The sequence below is a fragment of the Maniola jurtina genome, chromosome 2 (genome assembly GCF_905333055.1).
Source record: "Maniola jurtina chromosome 2, ilManJurt1.1, whole genome shotgun sequence".
NCBI classification, from domain to species: domain Eukaryota; kingdom Metazoa; phylum Arthropoda; class Insecta; order Lepidoptera; family Nymphalidae; genus Maniola; species Maniola jurtina.
In genome coordinates this window covers 664,483-686,823 of record NC_060030.1, presented here as the reverse complement: position 1 = coordinate 686,823, position 22,341 = coordinate 664,483, and the positions used below count along the sequence as shown (strand labels likewise).

Sequence of the window (22,341 nt, the reverse complement as noted above, 5' to 3'; positions counted from 1 at the left end):
TGCATGTGCGTTAAGAAAGATTATAAGTGCGACATGTTTTTGATGCAAAGTTTCGCGGAATCGTTCTTAGAATTCTGAAGCCGACCATACAACCCGCGGTGTACTCATGGATTGTTTCTTCCAGTCCGCTCCACTCCAGCATCCGTTGACACTGCTGGGATGTGTCTGTTGCTACAGATGCTTGCTTGAGATGTCAGCCTACTAGAACGAGTAATATGTCTTCGGCTAACAAAAAAATATGGGGTGTAAGTGGTACAAATTCCATCTAAGTGACCAAAGTCAACCTCACCTGCCTGTGGTGTACCCTGCGGATTTTCAAACGAGGCTTTGATATTTCCAGTTCTGGTGACTATGTATACCACTCGGCATAATCTCGAAGATATGTCATGTCTGCTTCGTGCTGGGTTCTATCCCGAATTAGCCTGACTAGCGACCACACTCCAGCTCTAACCAGCCGCAAAGCATCCCAGTGTCCCAGCTCTAAGCTGGAAAGCCAGACCCTCCCTTTTCACCCCCCGAATGGCGTAATACTTGTGGCTATTGGGTCCATTAACCTGGAGATCATCGTTACTGCATCATTCGTCAAATTCTTGAAAGGCCGGCAACGCATTGGCGGCTCCTCTGGTGCTACACATGTGCATGGGCGGCGGTTATCACTTAACATCAGGTGACCCGCTTACTCATTACCTCACTATTTTTATTTACAAAAAAAACCAGCCAAGTGCGAGTCAGACTCGTACACCGAGTGTCCCGTACTCGGGTATTTTATTCGACATTTTGTACGATAAATCAAAAACTATAATGCTTAAACACAAATAAAAATCTGTTTTAGAATGTACTTTTTCATGTTATGATACCTCACGTGGTATAGTTATCTTGCTTTGGAAATTGAAAATACTAATTATTTGTTCATGCCTACACAGCTTACGTTTTTGTCAGCTGGTAGAAGTGCTTTTTTTTTCGTTTACGTCCATAATATTGCTTCTCCAGTAATATGCCATCTCTGAGTTTACAAGACACGTTTAGAATGTTGCGTATTGAGATAGGTACACATTTACATTGGTAAGTATTGGTTACGAGACCTACTCGTGATTAACAAGTCAAGCAATTTATCTCTTCGGTATGATGCCACGTAGAAACTAATTGGTATTATAAGTCTATATTGTACAATATAGATATCATCTATACCACCAACCGCTAATATTCTAAAGCTATGTCCTTTGCGCTACTTTGGTTGCCCGGAAAAGATCGCTAGGTAGCGATAAAACCGCCAAATTTTACAGGCCTGTATTTCAATCATTTCATTTCATTTATTTATTTGATCTAAATGTAGGTTGACAAAGGTAATACAAATATTCGTTTTAGTGTCACCAAATTTGCCATGCAATAACGTGCAATTATTTTATACTAGCTGACGCCCGCGACTTCGTCCGCGTGGATTTAGGTTTTTCGAAATCCCGTGGGAACTCTTTGATTTTCCGGGATAAAAAGTAGCCTATGTAATCCAGGATATTATCTATCTTCATTCCGAATTTCAGCCAAATCCGTCCAGTGGTTTTTGCGTGAAGGAGTAACAAACATACACACACACACACATACAAACTTTCGCCTTTATAATATTATAGTGTGATAGGCAATGCAAGTACATACTTTCCTTCATAGTGGAGAAAAATAAAAAACAAAATTTCAAAATGTGCTATGTAGTAACAAACGAATTAAATGAATTATTATCGATAATGTATACAAATAGTAGTAACAATGTTAGGATTGAAACGTTAGGAATTTTACTTCAAAAAAAAAAAACTAACAATTAAAATCAGAGTACACTGTACATAGATATTATAATAAGTATAATATAGCCAGCCAGCGCGGTCGCTGCGCTGTATCAGTACAGTCAGTTTCTCCTTTTATATTTAAGATAGTCAGTAAATATTTATTTGCGGCGTTTAGTTACATAACGGAGTAGTATTCGCGACAGGAAGCGTCGGAAGCGGCGCGGCTCGAGCTCGATCGATTCCTTTTCGATTCCACGCTTTCACGATTTTGTACCTCTTTTGTATACATAACTATGAGTTGCTCTGTGTACATGCCAACAAACACGACTTATATTCTCACGTACATAGTATCATAAAGATTTATACTTGTACTCTGCATGCCTGAGAGTTGTACATGATGTTCTCAAGACAGTCGTGGTTTGTCACCCAAAATGAGGGGTGTTATAAGTTTGACGTGTGTATCTGTGTGTCTGTGTATCTGTCTGTGGCATCGTAGCTCCTAAACTAATGAAACGATTTTAATTTAGTTTTTTTTTGTTTGAAAGCCGGCTTGATCAAGAGTGTTCTTAGCTATAATCCAAGAAAATTGGTTCAGCCGTTTGAAAGTTATCAGCTCTTTTGTTTTTTGAGTCGGGGGTTAATAAAAAATATTATTTACCACATAGTACATCCATGACTAATCTACAGTACCTAACATCGACGTTGTACCAAACGGCAAAATAATGCTTATCGATAGTCGTTAGTCGTATGTCAAGGCTCAGAGTCACTCACTGGGCGATAGAGGGAGCTATGCTTGGAGTATTTCTACGTGATAATTAAATATATAAAATAATAAATATCCTTTTATTTAGGACCATAATGCAACACAGTACACAATATACAGTACAAAAAATTTTCAAAAGAAAAATAAAACCGACTTCAAAAACCACAAACACTTAAAAGTAAAAAATAACTTTTATTTAGCTACACATGTAATGTACCTAGGTATGAAGTCGAGCGAGCATATTAAAACAAAATTAGAAATCCAAGAGTGAAGCTCGCCCGACTTCATACCTAGGTACATTACATGTGTAGCTAAATAAAAGTTATTTTTTACTTTTAAGTGTTTGTGGTTTTTGAAGTCGGTTTTATTTTTCTTTTGAAAATTTTTTTTTCACAATTTTTAGTGGCCCCACTGTACTATAATATGCTATGCCCAGTTAAAACCCTACTGTTTACTAAGCTATTGCACTGATCGCGAGCAATTTGCTCCTATCTATTGAGGAGTTCTGTTCTCCATCTCCGAAGATATTCATCAGATCTTCACCAAATTTATATGGGACCACCTGCACAGTATACCCTTTCAAACAAAAAAAAAAATTTCCAAATCGGTCCAGGGGTCTTTGAGTAATCGGGGAACATACATAAAAAAAAAAAAAAAAAGATTCCGACGAATTGAGAACCTCCTCCTTTTTTGGAAGTCGGTTAAAAATACAGAAACATACAGAAAAAAGATAGAAATGACAAAACCTTAGTCTTAAGACGGGGTTTTCCATACATTTCCACGGAGGAAATTACGATCATTTCGTAGCTTGGAGATCCATAGCTGAAGTGGCGATGGGAGGGCACATAGTTCAATAAACCGATAGACGTTTGGGTCCCCAGGTTCCAGAATGGCAAACTCTACTGGAAAGCACAACATTGGAAGACCCTCCCCCCACTAGGTGGACGGATGACATCAAAATTCGGGCGGCGCAAGACCGTGGCGTGTGAAAGTTTGTATAGAAAATGCTTGTCCAACCTGTAAACAATTATTAAATTACATCCCCAAGCAACCGTACAATATTAACCAACCGACACTTTTAATTAGCCATTAAAGCAACATCTAATTCACTGGTAGATACCATCTACAGAAACGAAAAAAAAACATTAAAGTAGAAAAGATTTCGCTCATTTACAACCATCGCAACATAATTAAGAAAAGAAAACATTTCGTATTCTACCAACCAAAAAAGAGAATTTATAAATTGAGTTTCACTATACATCGATTATTTTTTACGGTCCAGTGTGTACGTGGTCGTATAAAACAATCAATGTAAAGCGAATTCTTGTCATCTTCATTGGAGTGGAAGGGCCCCAGTCGAGCTCTACGTGCCCGATAAAACCCGCGAGCTCGCTAAAGCCTACCATCCACCTCTAGTATATTATAGCTTGAAGGTTATTTTTATGCTATGTAATAGGTATGCATATTTATATGCATATTTGCATTAGCTTAAATGCCCGCAAATTCGCGTGGACTAAAAAAAATTCAAATCCCTATTTGACCCCCTTATACCTAGGTAAAATTTTCAAAAATCCTTTCTTAGCAGATGTCCACGTCATAACAGCTATCTGCATGCCAGATTACAACCCGATCTGTCCAGTAGTTTGAACTGTGCGTTGATAGATCAGTCAGTCAGTCAGTTTTTGCTTTTATATATACAGACTATGTGGAGATATTATGGGTAGTGATTTCCTCATGCCAGAGGTGGAGACCTCTGGCATGAGGAAATCACTCTAGTATCTCCTGGCTTTGGAGAAATCATTCTATTTTATCAAGTGATAAATGTCGTAGACGCACGGAAGGCTCTCTTCACTGCCATTCTTATGTATGTAAGTTTGTATTTTTGTGTCCCACCGTAGTATCTAAACTACTGAACCGATTTTGATGAATGAGGTGTCAATCTATTTGAGGTGTCTTCAAAATTTTTTTGCTCTTGTATCGAATGGGTTATCAAATGAAAGAGGAAAAAATTCTGAGTTCATAAATATAAAATAAATATAGTTAAAGTACACCGAGCGACAGAAAAACAACTTTAGTATATCTATCGCCACCTATCGGAAGTTTGCAAGTAGGAGTCTGGTTTTAGTGCTGTTTCTTGTTATCTTGTATACCATGTGGAGATATGGGACACTACGCTTACTAGTAGGTACTCGTGGTCTCCACTTCAGAACGTTTTGGTTCTAGAAAAATCATTCCTTTTATCAAGCGTGAATTTCGTAGACGCACGGACGGCTCTCTTGACACTATCATTTTCATTCGATACATTAGCGATTATCCGACAGATTTGTCCTTGGTCTTTTTTTTAACGTGGGGAAATCCTCATGGATACGCGGTGGTTTTGTCGGACTCCTACCGACACAAACTGACAAATCCCGGGTTTCACTTTAGTTTTGAGTAACGTAATTAATTATCACCACTATATCCTACACAAACAATTCCGACCATCAAAATTAGTACAATTGTACCTACTTTGAATAAATGATTTTGACTTTGACTTTTCCGTCTCGTTCATTGTTGCTGGGCACAGGGACACGATCGTATTCAACTGCAACCCTTCGCAGATTCGTCCTTGGCCTAAGCGAAGCTACGGCTACGCGATCAGTTGGCTGTGCCGCCCGCCTAGCCGGCCGAGGCTGGGGGGCGCGTCAGACGGCCGCCTACGCGCGAGCCTGCGGACGTCTGGCACAGCGGCGGCGCCCGGCGCGCGGCGCGCCCGCTGCGAGCGGTCCGAGTTCGTGCACCACACGACCCACTCACGGGTAAGTTTATACGACACAAGTCGAACGTAAACCGTTTACTAAAAAAACTGACTGAAAATCGCCGCCGTTGTAGTGTTTCTAGAGGTACTACGGCTTTTTTCGCTGAGTCAATACCTTTTCTACAAGAAAACCACAATTTTGTGCGGAAACGAAGCCTAGATTAAAATTATTTTTCAACAAAATGTGATGTTATTATGTTTTTGTTTATTATTATTAATTTGGTGATTTTTTCCCACTTACGAGTAAGTTTTATACAATACACGTCAATGAAATTAAACCATTTTTGCAATGGTTGCCTGAAAATTGCTGACGTTGTAGTGTTTCTTGAGGTGCTACGACCTTTTTTTGCTAAGTCGACACCTTAAATTCTCCAAGCAAACCGGAATCTTATGCGGAAAATCGAGATTAAAATTATTTTTTACATAAAATGTGCTATACATTTTTGTTTATTATAATAATTAATTTGGCCTTTTCTCTTAGAGCGGTTAAATAAAACGTGATGTTATTATAATATTCTTGTTTATTATTGTCATTAATTTGTTAATTTTTTCTTACTTACGGGTAAGTTTATACAATAAACATCTTTACACTAAATATTTTTACAAGGGTTGACTGAAAATCGCAGCTGTTGTAGTGTTCCTTGAGGTACTACAGCATTTTTCGACGAGTCGATATCTTTTTCTCAAAGAAACACCAAAATTTAGAACTCCACGCAGTTATCAAATTCTTAAATATAAAATACTAACAATAATAAAGCAATAATTAATACAATAAATTATTTGTAAAATAAAATAAAAATAAATGAGAAAAAAATTGTTAGCATGCAGTATATTATGATATTTTATAACATAGGAAATAAACTGTGTTGTTTTGGTGTTTATATTATAAGCGTGTAGGTACCTACCTACTTATTTTACACGTGAAAAAGATTACAGCCTTTTATAGGTAGGTATTTGGTTCGTTAAGATTCTACAAAGAGCCCACGCCAGAATAAGTTTGCCTATATTTATGTCGGAACTTTGGCCATACAGGCTCGTAGTATGAATTTATTCCTATGCCACCCGATCACCCGACTCGCAATCAAAGGGTTCTGCACCATTGTTTAAGGTATAAAACTATGTACATTTAATTTTTTAAATTTGCATGGCGGCCATTTTGGAATTCGCCATCTTAGTTTTTATATTTGTTGTTATAGTGGCAATAAAAACATATTGTGAAAATTTCAACTCTGTTCCTATTACGGTTCGTGAGTTACACAGCCCACTGACAGACAGACAGACGGAGATTCTCATTCCCAAGATTTGTGTTGGAAGGAATAAATGAAGGGCAAAAGGGCTCCAGATCGCAATGGTTGGACGTTATCAGGGCTGGAAAGGGTTTAGATAACCGAAGTAAAAGAGGTGTCTTAAATAGATAGAGAAGCTTTTCGTATGATGAACGCCATATTTCATCGCGAAGAAGGCATGCGATGATGATGATGATGATGATATCACTGATCTGAAGAGCTGCTTGACAGCCGTACCACAAGCCACTGCAAGTAATTTCACTCTCACCACCTGGGTGCCTGGTGCACTTCGACCACCCGCTGTGCCAGATCCTTTTTTCCAAGCTCATGCAAACTGTGGAATCAACTCCCATCGTCGGTGTGGCCACTATATTGCAACATGGGGTTATTCAAGGGGCGGACCAATAAATTCCTGAAAGGCCGGCAACGCATCGGCGGTTCCTTTGGTGCTACAAATGTTCATGGGCGTTGATAATCACTTAACATCAGGTGACCTGCCTGCTCGTTTGCTCGCTATTTTTGAACCCCCAACCAAAAAAGAGGGGTGTTATAAGTTTGACGTGTGTATCTGTGTATCTGTCTGTGGCATCGTAGCTCCTAAACTAATGAATCGATTTCGATGAAAACAGTGGAATATATGTACTTACTTGAGCCCACCCCGTAAACGTTCAAGCTTATTTCTCTATAGAAATCATGATATTTATAATGAAAAATAATAAAGATGAGGAAGGTAAACTTTTTGAAGAGAAACTCGAAAGCTTCTTATCAAAGTAGGCTTTTACCTTTAAGCTGCTTTGAGTGGTCTGTGGAGGAGGAAGTCGGCTTTATCCTTTTGTTACGTATTTAAAACACAATATTGTATCCTCGACGAACTTATAACTTACTAGCTGACCCACCCCAGCTTCGCTTGCAATAGAGGTGGGGCGGCCCGGCCCGCACACCCGCACAACCCCTACGCTATTCCAGTGCGGGATAGCGCGGGTGACGTGCCATCTTGACCTGTCACGTACCTACTTCTTCATTTGCCCGAAAGCGCAAATATCAATTTTCATATAGCTTGAGAAATGAGGGACTTTACTACAAACTTTCATCTTTTTCGGGGTGGAATTTTTGATAATCCTGAATTACATATTTCTTCATTTTTAACCAAAAGCTCAAATACCAATTTTCAGAGATGTACCTTAAATGACGGTTTTTTATGCAAACTAACAACGTAGAGTTATTCAAGGGGCGGACCAACAAATTCCTGAAGGGTCGGCAACGCATCGGCGGTACCTGTGGTGCTGCAAATGTTTATGGGCGGCAGTAATCACTTAACATCGGGTGACCCGCCTGCTCGTTTGCTCTCTATTTGGTTATTAAAAAAAAATCATCCCGTACTTAACCCTTATAAGGGTCGAATATCAAAAATATGGTATTTTATCATACCAAAGTACAAGTAGGCGATGATGCAGCCTAAGGAGAAGCACGTTTGCCAGAAGATGCCTCTTTACTCTTCTTTTGTAGGTCCCATTAATGTAATTGGTGGGGAAAACGAAAAACAGAAGGGCGTTCCGTGTTCCACGATAAGTAGAATAAAACTTGAGTGCAACTTAAGATAATCGTGGACTGATAAAATCCAATCTATTCAAATCAGTTGAGCGCACATTAATAATAGTCTTAACCTAACTGCGCCGTGAACTTTGCGGGTTGTCCGTAGAAAAACCAATAAAACTTGTCCAATAAAATCGCAATTTGCCGCAAGTTTGCCGCCGTGTCTCGTCGCGTCTCGCGATATAATTGCTTTATTACGAAGATGGGGGGAGAAAGGTACGCTAACAACCAATTATGATTGTGTTATGGTAGGATGTTGCTTTGAGAAGTATTTTATATAATACTAATTATGGCATACAGGCCATAATCAGAGTGAATAGAGTGAGAAAGCTCTCGGTTTGATCCTGAATGTAATTTTTTTTGGTCTGTCCCGGGATTTGATCCTAGAATCTCATGATACGCAACAGATTGAACCACCAACTGGATCAACGAAGCAGTTACTAAAACCTTAACTTTACCTACAAAGGTCATGATATTTTTTTTAATAAAAATTTCGAGCAAATTAGCACGCGCAGGTGGGTCACCTGATGTTAAGTAATTACCACTACCCATAAACATTTGCAGTACCAGAGGAACCGCCAATGCGTTGGTGGTAGTTAACGGCCTTTCAGGATATTTTTGCACCGCCCATTAAATATTCCCCATGTTGTAATCTAATGGGAACACCGCAGAAGGGGTATTAATAAATTGTTAAACACTTAACGAAAGTAAAATCGGAGTCGTTAGGAGTCAATTTATTGTCAAAGTTAAGGAGATTAATGTATCCTCCAGATGTCTCCCGAACTTGACCTATTTTAGGGGTTAAACTACGTCCTGTTCCTCTCATACGAACAGATCAATGCGTAAGTGTGAGGGAGCGAGATATACTCGTAGGTAGTTGCCTATTGGTATCTATCTAGTTATATTAACTTCAATGACTACTAACTCTAACAATGTTTATGTTTTAGTCATTAAGTAAACCTAATCATAGTTTGAAAACTGATGCAAAATGTTATTTTAATTTGAAAACTGCAAACTCCTATACGTTTATGCGTCTCATTCAAGGTCTAATTTAACTGACCTTCCGCCACTAGCTCCATACAAACGTAGTTTTATTCTAATTTGAATATTGAGGAATCAAAGTCAAAGTATTTGCGCTGCCCCGACAGGGCTTAATGTTTATTTAGCTTTAAGCTTCCACCATAAATTAATGTACCTACGTACATGAAAGCAAATAAATAAATGAAATGAAATGAAAAAAAAATGGAAAACCACAGCCACAGATATTAGTATTTATTATATAGATTCCTAAAATCTGTCTACAAAATTTCATTCACTTTTATTCAAATCAGAATGAAACGACATTTCCAGAACGTATCTGTAAATTTTCATTTTACCTAATTGATTCTAACAAGCAGGCCTTAGTTCCTGGATACAGAAATAAACCTATAATTATAACAAAACTGTAACTGGATGATTTCTGTATATTGAAGACCTCAGCATCGCCATCAACTCATCGCTGGTCCAGTACTGAGTAAGGGTCTCCTCTCAGAATGAGAAGGGTTGGGCTATAGTCCATCACGCTGGCCAAGTGTGGCAACCCACATCTCTCAGGGATGTAGTTTCCTCACGATGTTTTCCTTCACCGTTAAAGCAAGTGATATAAATATTTATTTGCTTAAAACGCACATAACTCCGGAAAGAGGTGCGTGCCCGGGATCGAACCCCCCGAATATCAGACAGACGTCTTACGTCTAATGTCTCGGCCACATTAACGGCTAACAACACGATGTTCAGCGGCGTTTTTTGTCAAACGTAGATGTAGCCACGATCACCGTACAAACTACAAAGGCATCCACAATGCCGTTTGGCGTTATACGATTTTTTAACCCCAATTCATTTGCCATTAGACGTTCGCCGTTCAAGTGTGGCCACTCAATTTAAACCGTTGATTATCGCGATAATTATGACGTTGTTGGGCATTGACGTTAACGTTAACAACATTACGATGTAGACAACGTGACGACGAGGCGCGCGCATCATCTACAATATAGGGTTTCTAAGTCTATTCTAAACTGTATGATACCGCGTTTTCTCCCCGAGGCAGTCCAGTACCTACAATAGGTAATTGTAGCAGTACCTTTGTTCTGTCGACTCTCATGCACGCGTCAGAGAGAATGAAGGATTTTCCGGGTAAAAAACGAACATTTTTTGGGTTCTTCTTTCACGATTCGTTGCGATGGCTCTGAAATATTTCATCCTACACCCAAAATATGTTATTCATAGTTCCGCATAGAACCTTTAAAGAGTGAGGCCCGACTCTTACTTGACCAGTTTTTTTAACTTTAGTACTCGCGATAAAAAGATACCTAAAAACCAAATTAATGATAAAAGTGGTCGTAAGTCTGAAGTAACATTTCTCTTTAAATTCGGCAAAAATGATTCCGACTCCACTGAGACGTCTTTGCCTAAAAGGATTTCTGAGATCCTTTTGAGGCTTACTCATAAAGCAAGGATAATTCAGCGTCTCGTTGAGATATGATAGGATGATTTTAGGGAATCTTAGTAAAACAAAGAATATTTAATAGTTTCCTAGTATTTGTTTGTATATTACAGTCATGATGTGAGAGTTATGTGTATTTAAGAAATTAAATATCACTTATTTTAACGGTGAAGGAAAACTTCGTGAGGAAACCTCCATGCCTGAGAGTTCTCCGTAATGTTCTCAAAGAAACATTTCTACAATGTATTTAATAACACCTAACTGTAAACAAAAAATGTTTCTGCAAATAAAAATCTTGTATCTTGTATCTTGTAAAGGTGTGTGAAGTCTGCTAAATTTATATTTGGCCAGCGTGGCTGACTATGGCTTCAGCCCCTCTCATTCCGACGGCACTATGGGCCTGTCATGAGTTGAACATGATAATAATGATTTGCAATTTGTTTGTATGTTATTGTGACGAAATCTCTGAGCAAATGATTCTCTTGTTTTAAAATATCTTTGCCAAAGAAATAAACCGCCGTTGCCAATAAACAAGACAAATTAACTGTCCAATAAATTCAATAAAATACAATAAATATCGCGTGTCCGAAACACAAATATATTTGTTGGAGCAATCCAGCGATATGTTTCACTAGATGAGGCGCTTCAAAGTAACAAGAAGAAATAATCGGAGAGGTCAGAGAGCAACGTCTTCCAAAGGACACCTCCTATAAGGCTTGGACCACAGCTTAGGATGACGACGAGATGGATGGGTTAGTTGGACTTGATTAGTCCGTACGCCTCGGAGGCCGTGGCGTGAGACTACGTCCGGGCGAGGTTAGAAACCCCGTCTTCGGCGGCGAATACGCTGTAGAGAGGTTGAATTTGTGTGTTGCCCTACATTGTCAGCCATGATTTGATCGTTGGAGTCCTGAAGCGCCCCATCTAGTAGTACATTTGTATCGCTGGTACAGGCGGTCCACCTGGCAGGCCAGCAGCGCCGCGGCCGCCAGATCGTAAAACTGATTTATTGGCGACCAATTTGTGCGTAAAGCTGCGTAATCCCACCATTGGATGACCTCTCCTTGAGGTCCTTGGCCTTTATTGGCAAGAGTGAATAAGCATCAAGGGTCAAATCCATAGAGACTAAAATCCATAGAGATATTATAAAACATTCATCCAAGTTAAAATCGCAGTCAAAGACTAATATTTTGTCATTGAATTATAAAACATTCTAGCAATTGCCAATAAATCAGACAAATTGTGTGCCCAATAAACTCAATAAAATACAATAAATATCGTGTGTCCGAAACACAAACATATTTGTTCGAGCACTCGTTAACGGTCACGGTATTCTGCACTCTTAGGACGAGTTCGCATGTCTCGATAAAGTTGATAGATTTCTCGAGTATCGAAACGAACCAAAATGTTTGTTAAACATCAACATTTTGCTCAGCGAATACTGAGCGCGCTGAGTGCTGGCAACTGGAGTCGATGTACGGCGACGGGTCACAAATAGAGTAGAATCTCAGCGAATAGAGGTGTGACGTATCTATTGATGGCCAATGCATGATTATATGAGCGAGCATTGGCTGGCACCTCTAGTTCTGGCTAGAGCATGCTCATATTCATTAAATAACAATTTAAACTTTTTTTTTTTCAATTTCTGTACAATTGAACTGCGATTTCACCTGGTGGTCAGTGATGATGCAGTCTAAAATGGAAGCGGACTATCTTGCAAGGGATATGTTAGTTTTGTTTCACCCATACCCTTTATCGGTTTCTACGCACCATTGTACCAGAACACGAAAACGTTTGACGGCAAAGCTTTGTCGGTAGGGTGGTAACTAGCCAGTCAAAGCCTGCCACAAGAATACTGATTATTGAGTACTACCGATTTATATTTTAATTCAAAATAGGGTATTGACTGTACAATAAACGGACATAAACATTAAACAAGGGACTTGAAGTTAATTTTATTTTAACGTTATAATTTCAATCTTTGAAATCTATCATCGCTATCGAGATGTATGAACTCATACTAATCACACTGGTCCACCTGGCTGTGTCGCAGCCTCTGGATCGTAAAACTGATTTATCGCTGACCAATTTGTGCGTAGAGCCGCGTAATTCCGCAATTCCGCGTAATTTGTGCGTAGAGCCGCGTAATTCCGCAATTCCGCGTAATTTTCTCGAGAGAGTTACGGATTACGAAGTAAATCGTACCTCCATATACTATAGATACTATAATACAGCGCAAAGCTCTTTATGCACTGAATCCAAGAATTCTCGTTTCGAAGTAGCCGTAAGTGGTATAAAGTCAAATCATTTATTCAAAGTAGTGTATTCACAGTATTGTACTCCTTTTTAACCCCCGACCCAAACAGAGGGGTGTTATAAGTTTGACGTGTGTAACTGTGTATCTGTGTATCTGTCTGTGGCATCGTAGCTCCTAAACTAATGAACCGATTTTAATTTAGTTTTTTTGTTTGAAAGGTGGCTTGATCGAGAGTGTTCTTAGCTATAATCCAAGAAAATCGGTTCAGCCGTTTGAAAGTTATCAGCTCTTTTCTTGTTACTGTAACCTTCACTTGTCGGGGGTGTTATAAATTTTTAATTTACACTTGTGATTGTCAGAATTGTCAGATTAGTCAGATGATACAGTGATGTTAATTAATTTCGTTAGCTCAAAACTAAAGCTACGAGGGTTCCAAACGCGGCCAGGTCTGAGAAGAGCCCACAACAAACTCAGCTGGGTATGTTTTTTATTATCACCACTTCACAAAATCACTACAAACATTAGAACTAACAAAGCTGTTAACTCACCCCAAGCTTTCTTATTTAACTATCCTTATATTGTAGTAGGATTTTTCAATATGTTTACGTTTAATAAAAACTTTGAACTTGTTGAGAGACATCTCCAATATGTCTTTGGGGAGCTTATTGTAAAAACACACACACACAATTTCCAATAAATTTATTACTAAGTTTTAGCCTAGAAGCGGGCATTACATGTCTATTTTTATTTCTCGTATTTACATTACTATTTTTATTTAATTACGTATTTGTATGTGGGGTTCCGTACTAGGTTTAAATTTCATTTTATGGCTTTGGGAAACTAATATTTATTATGGTACATTTGAATATTTTAAAGATGGAAAAGCAAAAACATAGTAGGTAATTCATAGTAGGTAGGTCAAACGTGTCGAAGAACCACAGAAATTTTATTGCAATAATACTTTTGTATTTTAATAGAAAAACATAAAAATGTGATTAATTAGGGAAATAAAACGTTAATTAGCTCCTCGTTAAGGCACCTGTAGCAACAGTCTACGAGGCTACGAGGCTACGAGGTTCTACGAACGTCCTTCGTAGCTAAGCCGTACTTCTACAAAAATAGGTATTACGGCCCGTTCACACATGGGAGTCCGTTTTACTGGTACGTTTTTAACGGATACGTCATAAATTTATGCTGTGTTCACACATAGGCACCGTATAACGTTCAACGGATCCGTCATTACTGGATGCGATGTGTGAACAGAAAACTCGGTAGGAACAGCATTCCGAACCAGTGGTAGATTATTTTGACGATTCAAAAGCACTTGTAAAAGTTTAATTGAATAAAAATAATTTGAATTTGAATTTGAACTCGCAGTATACCGCCGCTATTCTACGAGGATCTATCCGTTAAAATTCTACGTATTCGATGACAAAACGGAATGCCATTTTTTTACGGAACGATATTTTTTACTGTATACAAAATACTGTGCCATGTGTGAAGTCACTCATACAACTAACTATATACGCCATCGACGAAAAAAAAACGTACATGATAAAACGGAACAGTAAAACAGAGACATGTGTGAACCGGCCGTTAGGTAGAATTTTATTTCCAGGAACGCTAATATTTATATCATTTCTAGAAAGTTTTATCCCTAGGTCATTTTATATCTCGTAAGTACTAATGAAATAAAGTTCATACAAAGCTCGACTAGTTTTTTAGCCCAAGCGCTTTAGGCCGTACATTGATAAATCAGCCAGTCAGTCAGAACAGATATACCTATAGGTGGGGTTACAAAATATGTTTAAAACATGTATTTATTTAAAGTCAGTTCTGAACAAAAAATGTTTTTTGTCCAATCTTATTGAAATGAAAATAAATGAAATGAAAAATCACTTCCTTTGGCTTCAACGTCGGCGGGTTATAAAATAGCTATTAAATTTCAATCTAAGCTCCCATTTAGCAACTCAAACAATGCTTTAATACCATCTAAGCTGGCTAATCGTGGCAGCTGCATACTTCGAATAGTCTACATCACAAAAGCTCACAATTCCACGCTGAAATAGTCTTTATAAACATGAATTATGACATACTTTTCATGGACAAAGATCAAAAGTTTCGCCCTTCTTCTAACGAGAAGCTTCATCTGGAGCAGCGGGCCTAAGATAATGAACTCTTTTGTCAATGGTAAATATTTTACTGAACAAAAAATATTATAACACAAAAACACATAGGGATTCAGACCTCCATCAATCACTAAAGCGCCTTAAATGTCTAATTATACACAAACGTAGTGAAACTAATAAATATTTTAAAAGTAAACACACTCAGGTATACAATATTATTTTACTAGCTGACGCCCGCGACATCGTCAGCGTGGATTTAGGTTTTAAAATCCCGTGGGGACTCTTTGAGTTTCCGGGATTAAAAGTAATCCATTAAGGTTGAATATGACACATGCTATTTGAATGGTCCCCTAAAGAAGCCCCTATATTGATAATGAATTCCAGTGTTAGTGATGATCACTGAGTTAGCGACTCACCCCGCAGATAATATGCAGTGTCGCCATCGGGGTTTTTAAAAACTTTCAAATTACTTGTTCCTGTTTTTATCCGACTACCCCAAAGCCAAAAGGAAGGGTTATGATTTTAGCAGTCTATGTATGTATGTATCAGTATGTTCCACCGTAGCGCCCAAATGACTGGGGCGATTTTGATGATTGAGGTACTTATCAATCAATTCGCTATTATAATCCGGGTGTCATAGGTTACATTTTAAACTAAAAAAATTGACCTGACGGGTGTTACGTGTCTCCAAAAATGTTTTTTTTAACCCCCGACCCAAAAAGAGGGGTGTTATAAGTTTGACGTGTGTATCTGTGTATCTGTGTGTCTGTGTATCTGTGTATCTGTGTATCTGTCTGTGGCATCGTAGCGCCTAAACGAATGAACCGAATTTAATTTAGTTTTTTTTGTTTGAAAGGTGGCTTGATCGAGAGTGTTCTTAGCTATAATCTAAAAAAATTGGTTCAGCCGTTTAAGAGTTATGAGCTCTTTTCTAGTTTTCTTGTAGAAAAGAAGGTTAGATAACCGTTAGGTTCTTAATATTATGTCAATAGACAAATGTCAAGCTGTCAAGATGGACGTTGCCTACATACATAATTATTTATTTGAAAATGATATTTTGGAAAACTCAAATACTTTAGATCGTCGGGGGTGTTATAAATTTTTAATTTACACTTGTTTGCTTTTGTATCGAGTGAGATATTGTGTGAAAGAGAAAAATATTTTGAGTTCATAATCATAGATATAGTAGTGTTTAAATGCACCAAGCGACAGAAAAATAATTTTACCATAATTACTTATCTATCGCTTTCTATCGGCATTTCACGTGTAGTATTTGGGTTATGCTGTTTAACTTTAACCTGTTTGTAGAACAGACTGTCGGATTAAAGTGTATATTGTCTTTTGTCGCAGGTGATCGCGTAAATGCGATGCTCATGCACGAGTAATACGAGCGACCCTCCGCGATAGATGAGAGCATCGAGGCAAGATGGCCTCCTTCAAAGGTACGTCAACTTAACTCTATATACAGGATGGGTTTTCCTTACGATAGTATAGTACGAAAGTTACAGATTTAGTCAATTCATTTATTTTACCAAACTTTACACATCCACACCTTGAGAACTTTCCTACGTTTTACTTTTTAACTTATATACAAAAAAATAAAATCTATTGTATATTGTACCAAAGGATACAAACGAGTAGTTCCCAAATCGCCGTATTTTGCACTTTTTTGTCATGTGCCTTCCAGACCACCAGACTAACGAAGTTTAGGAATTATAAATTCTCAAATTGCCACTGCCCGTCACTGATGGGGGATCAAATCCGGGATCTTAATAACTTATTTCTAAAGTTAATGTTAAATTATTCAATTCATTTGGTAATTTCCATTATAAGAATAGACTGTTACGGCTACTACTATTACGCTTAGACACATTCTATTACCTAAAACATGATAAACATCCTCTATAACGTCGCATTCTGCACATTTCGGTGAGATTGATATACCTACAAGGTATGCAAATCCGTTCAAAGGGAATGTGACCGGAATACTATGTTGTAACCAACGGATTGTTTGATTCGAGAAGGTACAACACTCACACGAAACGTTTTCGCTCATCGTACTCGTATTTGATACGAATCGCATCGTTTTTCCTGATACATATTTATAGTTATCTCTGACCCATGCGAGTGCGAGCTCGCGCAGGTATTGTTCCACGCGCTTGTATACTGCGTCCGGACTACGGATGTATCACTCGCACTAATGCAGATGGCGAACGCGAGTTGCGGCGCGGCGCACGGACTTATACATGCAATGCAAACAACAGTCGGGTTTTTGTTTGAAAACCTTTTAAATTACTTGTAATATAAGATTTCTTTATTCTACAAACTGAAACACCCTGTATATACGCGTTACATAACGAGTTTGTTGCCCCGGTTAATATGGGAGAAGTATGCACGTCGGGGAAAAGTAATTTGAGCATAGCAGCCTCTGTTGTTAGAGACTACGGGATTAAACGTAAAGGTTCACGTTCATTATCTATACGACCTTTTATGTAGTCTATTTTTGCTGAAGCTAAAATCACAGGTGTTTTTTTACAAAACAAGTGGCAATGTAATAAGGCGAAAACAAATTATTATAGGTCACGGTGAGCTATATTGATACTAAAATGTATGCTACAAACTATTGGACGTAAGTAGCGGACGTAACCTCGAACGCTCGGACATCCGATAGTTTTTTTAAAAATTCAGATACTAGTTAGCCCTTGACTGCAATCTCACCTGGTGGTAAGTGATGAAGCAGTCTAAGATGGAAGCAGGCTAACCTGGGTATGGCAGTATTCATTAAACCCATACTCTTTTGGTACTCGTATCTACACGGCATCGTACCGGAACGTTAACTTAACGGCACGGCTTTTGCCAGTAGAGTGGTCCACGTCCGAAGCCTCTCACCAGGCCAGAGCAGATAATTTAGAAATTATAAAATTCCATACCCCTGCCAGGAATCGAACCTGGGAGCTCCCACTAATAAGACCACAGCGCTTACCACTGCGTCACAGAGGTCACCATTTTGCCAGACAACCCTGCTGTAATCTATTCTAATATCATGTATCATTTAAATAAAAATAAGTTATATCAAATAAAGTTGAAAACTAAAACCCAACTGCGATCGTCTTAATAAACGCTGAAATATTATAGTAAAATTATTTTTCTGTCGCTTTGTATATATTTAATGTTGTAGTATATTTATACTATGAACTCAGAATTTTTTCCTCTTTCATTTGACACCGCAATCGGTACAATAGAAAAAAAAAATTGGGTAGACCCCTACTTTTAATCATGTACCTAATATCCGTTAAGTTAATTTTTTTCCTATAAAATGTAGCTTATGTCACGCGGACTTTTACGACGAATCGATTGACACCTAATTCATCATTTGTCCCGGTAATTTAGGCGATACGGTGGAACTGCTAAAATCTAACCCTTCCTTTTGGCTTTGCCGCAGTCGGGTAAAAACAGATATTAGCAGATCTAAGACTAATAACCTTGAGTGCTCGGACGTCGATATCTTGCAGGACGCGTCCCAAAACTATGTGTATACCTTTCTGTCCGGCTGTCAACCTCGTCTTACGGACATGTCCTATAGATCGTTTCCGCCAATACACTGGCCCAGTATAATACTATATTCTTTGTTCTGGGCTTAGGTTGAAATCCATAGAGCGCACTTTGACTATGCTTAGACTTAAATTTCAGTTAAAACGAGACAGATTTATGCCAGCGGTATAACGCTGTCTCGTTTTAACAATGTCTTAAGTCTGAGCAAAGTCAAAGTGCGCTCTTTAGATCTCAGCCTTAGATCTTGTCCAAACTTTTTGAGCCAAACTACGTTTGTTTGGAACGCACTGCGAATAAACTCCTCTTAAGTTTCACAAGTGGAAGATACCCTTTAGAATTTCAGTGAAAAAGAAAGAGATCAAGCTACATTACAGCTGTAACTTACGGCGTTGTTAGAACGCCGCCATCTTACTTTATGACGTTGCATTATTAATCCCATAAAATAGCCCAGGCACAGGTCTTTTCATTTTAAACTAGAAATGTTTTATGTTTACTAGGTTTAGTCTTTAGAAGAAAACTACCCACCACGACTTTGCGCTTTGCAGTATCTACATAATATTTGCATTATGTATCCGAAAATTTTAAAAAAGTGGGAAAAAGTGGAGATATTCAACATCTTACTCACTCTTATCACTTAACATCAAGTGATCCGCCTGCTCGTTTGCTCACTATTTTTTATTTAAAAATAAATCTTAGTGGTTCAGATGTTGGACTCCTATCCGGGGGTCTGGGTTATCACAGGTTGCTGTTCAAACTACGGTAATTCAACCCCCAATGGAAAAAAGAAGGGGTTTAAAATTTATGCGATCCACGCAGACGAAGCTGTGGCCATTAGCTAGTTTAATTCATAACAGCTGTCAGATATAAATTTTAAAAATCAAAAGTTGAAAACGTAAATGGAGTGAATACTGCTTCAATACGTTACACGATTATTCGCAATCATTAAACATCAGCCGGCTCGCGATGAATCGAATCGAATCCATTTAATAACGAATCGAACCGATTTAATAAAGCCTGTCGGATCGAATCAGCGCATCAGACTGGAATGTGTAAGCTTCTACTATACTTTATCATTTCGTTTTCACACGAAATGTTTTGTATGAAACCAACAGGTATTTTCTTATTTGATGTAGTGAAAGAATGCTTCCTATTTGGGCGGGTCGGAGGTTCGATCCCGGGCACGCACGTCTTACTCTTCGGAGCTTAAGCGATTAAATATCACTTGCTTTAACGGTGAAGGACATCGTGAGGGAATCTACATATCTCAGAGTTCTCCATAATTTTCTCAAAGGTGTGTGAAGTCTGCCAATCCACACTTGGTCAGCGTGGTAGACTATGGTCAAACCCTTCTTATTTTGAGAGACCACCCGTCTTTAGTTGCTGTGAGCCGGTTTTGATGATGATAACTGTGTCGTTTTTATCCCAAGCTTCTGGCTGGCTTATTAGCAGAAATTAGTATTGGATGAGAGCTCTAAAACGGTGGTGATCACATTAGATCGGCAACGGTCAAAGAGATACAGGGTCTGAAGTGCCCTGCATAACCCCCAAACCAACAAGAGACAGATCCCAATTTTTTTTTTTAATAATAAAATAGCGAGAAATCAAGCAAGCGGGCCACCTGATGTTAAGTGATTACCACCGCCCATGAACATTTGCAGCACCAAAGGCGATGCGTGACCGGCCTTTCACGAATTTGTTGGTCCACCCCTTGAATAACCCCTTGTAGTAACACTGCCGATGGGAATTGAATCCACAAAATAGAGATTTATTTATTTTTGACCTAATCTCTCGTTGCTATTTCAAAGTTCCGCCCCTACTATTATAATCCTCTAGATAACTCACTTTTAACATGAACCACTATTAGTCAAATAAAACAACATAGTAAAAGCTAGAGCTGAATGGGTGTATCTAACAAAGTAACTGAATGCACCAGTCGTTCGTAATGAAATTAATCAGTTTAATGAAAGCTTCGAGGATGAGTCAGATTTGGACTGTAGACGCTTTTGTTGCTTTGTTTTTGGGAAAAGAGAAAAACTGGTGTCTGCGACGTCTAATGGAGTCCTTGTAATTAAATGGGCATTCATAATCACCACTACGTCTTACTCTATTTGGATTTCTACAAAGATCAGAATCATCCAGCGGGCTTTGGAGATGGCTTTGGTTGGAGTTTCTTTGTGATCAAATCAGAAATGAGGAGATCCGAAGAAGAACCACACTAACTAACATAGGCTTTACTCTCAACTACGACGCGCAGCGAGCTTGGCCCGTATAAAAACCGGCCAAGTGCGAGTCAGACTCGCGCACTCGGGTACTCCGTACTCCGTACTCGGGTATTTTTTCCATCATTTTGCACGATAAATCAAAAACTATTATACATAAAAATAAATAAAAATCTGTTTTAGGATGCGCAGGTAAAGCCCTTTCATATGATACCCCACTTGATATAGTTATTTTATTTTGAAAATTGAAACACATTTTTTTTAAATGATGTAAACATAAATTCGCGGTTTTCAGATTTATTCTTGTACTTGTGCTATAATACCTACCAAATTTCATGATTCTAGGTAAACGGTTATATAGGTTTCTTGACAGACAGACAGACAGACAAACGGACCCCGGATGGGATCGAAACTAGTCGGGCTTACGTCGACTGACTACGTGCGTATAGCCGTAACAATCATTAGGTACTTACAAAGGTGCGTCACTCGACTCGTGATTCCTGATTCATGTATATTTCAGTGACTATAGTTTCGTGTATTCAGACATTTACACCCGACGCCCAAAAGCTGTACTGTCCAGTTGTCACAACCAATACAACTAAGTAATCCCCAGAACACAGGACACTGAATTTTGCAGACTCGTCCATTTACATAGCGCGCTAGTCAGTTACGAATCAAATTATACGGCAAGCCCCTATTGGAAATGCAACTACGTCAAAAAAACCGGACAAGTGCGATTCAGACTCGCGCACCTAAGTATGATTCCCGTACTCGGGTTTTTTTCGACATTTTGCACGAACCATTCACAAACTATTAAACGAACAAAGACATGGATTTACATTAACATCGCTGTATACATTTTTCCCTGACTTGTGTTACAATACCTACCTACTTACCAGTCAAATTTCATGATTCTAGTGTTATAGGTCAACGGGAAGTACCTTATAGGTTTTTTTTATTTTTGTAAACATTTTTTTAAAATATGGTAATAATGCAATAATCAATAATTAAGAAAAAAAGATATAATACCTAGGAGTAGTGATATCACTTACGGTTGTTTAAATGCTGAACAGTCATGGATAGAATTAATACAGAATACTAATTCTGTGAAAGTAAAGTCTACTTAAATACGGGGAGCATGTCAGACAGCAGGATCCAAGTGCAACCAGCGTATAACAAGTTGCGGAGCGTAGTGTGGGAAGCACAAACATGCAATGCATGCGACAGAGCGCGCTCCGTTTCCGCCCTGACCGCACAAACATCGGTTAGGCACTTTGAGCCGTGCTCGAGTTGAACTCGTGCGAGGTAGTTTGTTGTTTACAGCCGAACACTGAACGCACTATACGCGACAGGTTGAGATGGCTACGCCACGCACTATGCAGGTGAGTGTGGGTGACGTGCGGGTGTACGAGGCGTCCCCCCGCCTCATACCCCGATTGCCATCTCAAGTCTCAACCTGTCGCGTACTATACTTACTAGCCGAATTGG

General features: G+C 38.7%; 1 protein-coding gene and 1 long non-coding RNA gene across 2 annotated transcripts in view; one reads left to right on the top strand and one right to left on the bottom strand.

The window, feature by feature from the left end:
- Positions 1-718: 718 nt before the first annotated feature.
- Positions 719-21,073, bottom strand: LOC123870685. Its single transcript, XR_006797121.1, has 3 exons — positions 21,010-21,073; positions 18,823-18,827; positions 719-796 (listed from the first exon to the last, which is right to left on the bottom strand). It is a non-coding gene; the product is annotated as an uncharacterized LOC123870685 (long non-coding RNA).
- Positions 5,279-22,341, top strand: part of LOC123870676 (atrial natriuretic peptide-converting enzyme) — a 92,526-nt gene continuing 75,463 nt past the window's right edge. The window contains exons 1-2 of the mRNA XM_045914046.1: positions 5,279-5,336; positions 16,433-16,524. Of these exons, the coding sequence (XP_045770002.1) occupies positions 16,509-16,524 (16 nt within the window). The 5' untranslated portion in view covers positions 5,279-5,336; positions 16,433-16,508. The remainder of the gene's footprint in view (positions 5,337-16,432; positions 16,525-22,341) is intronic.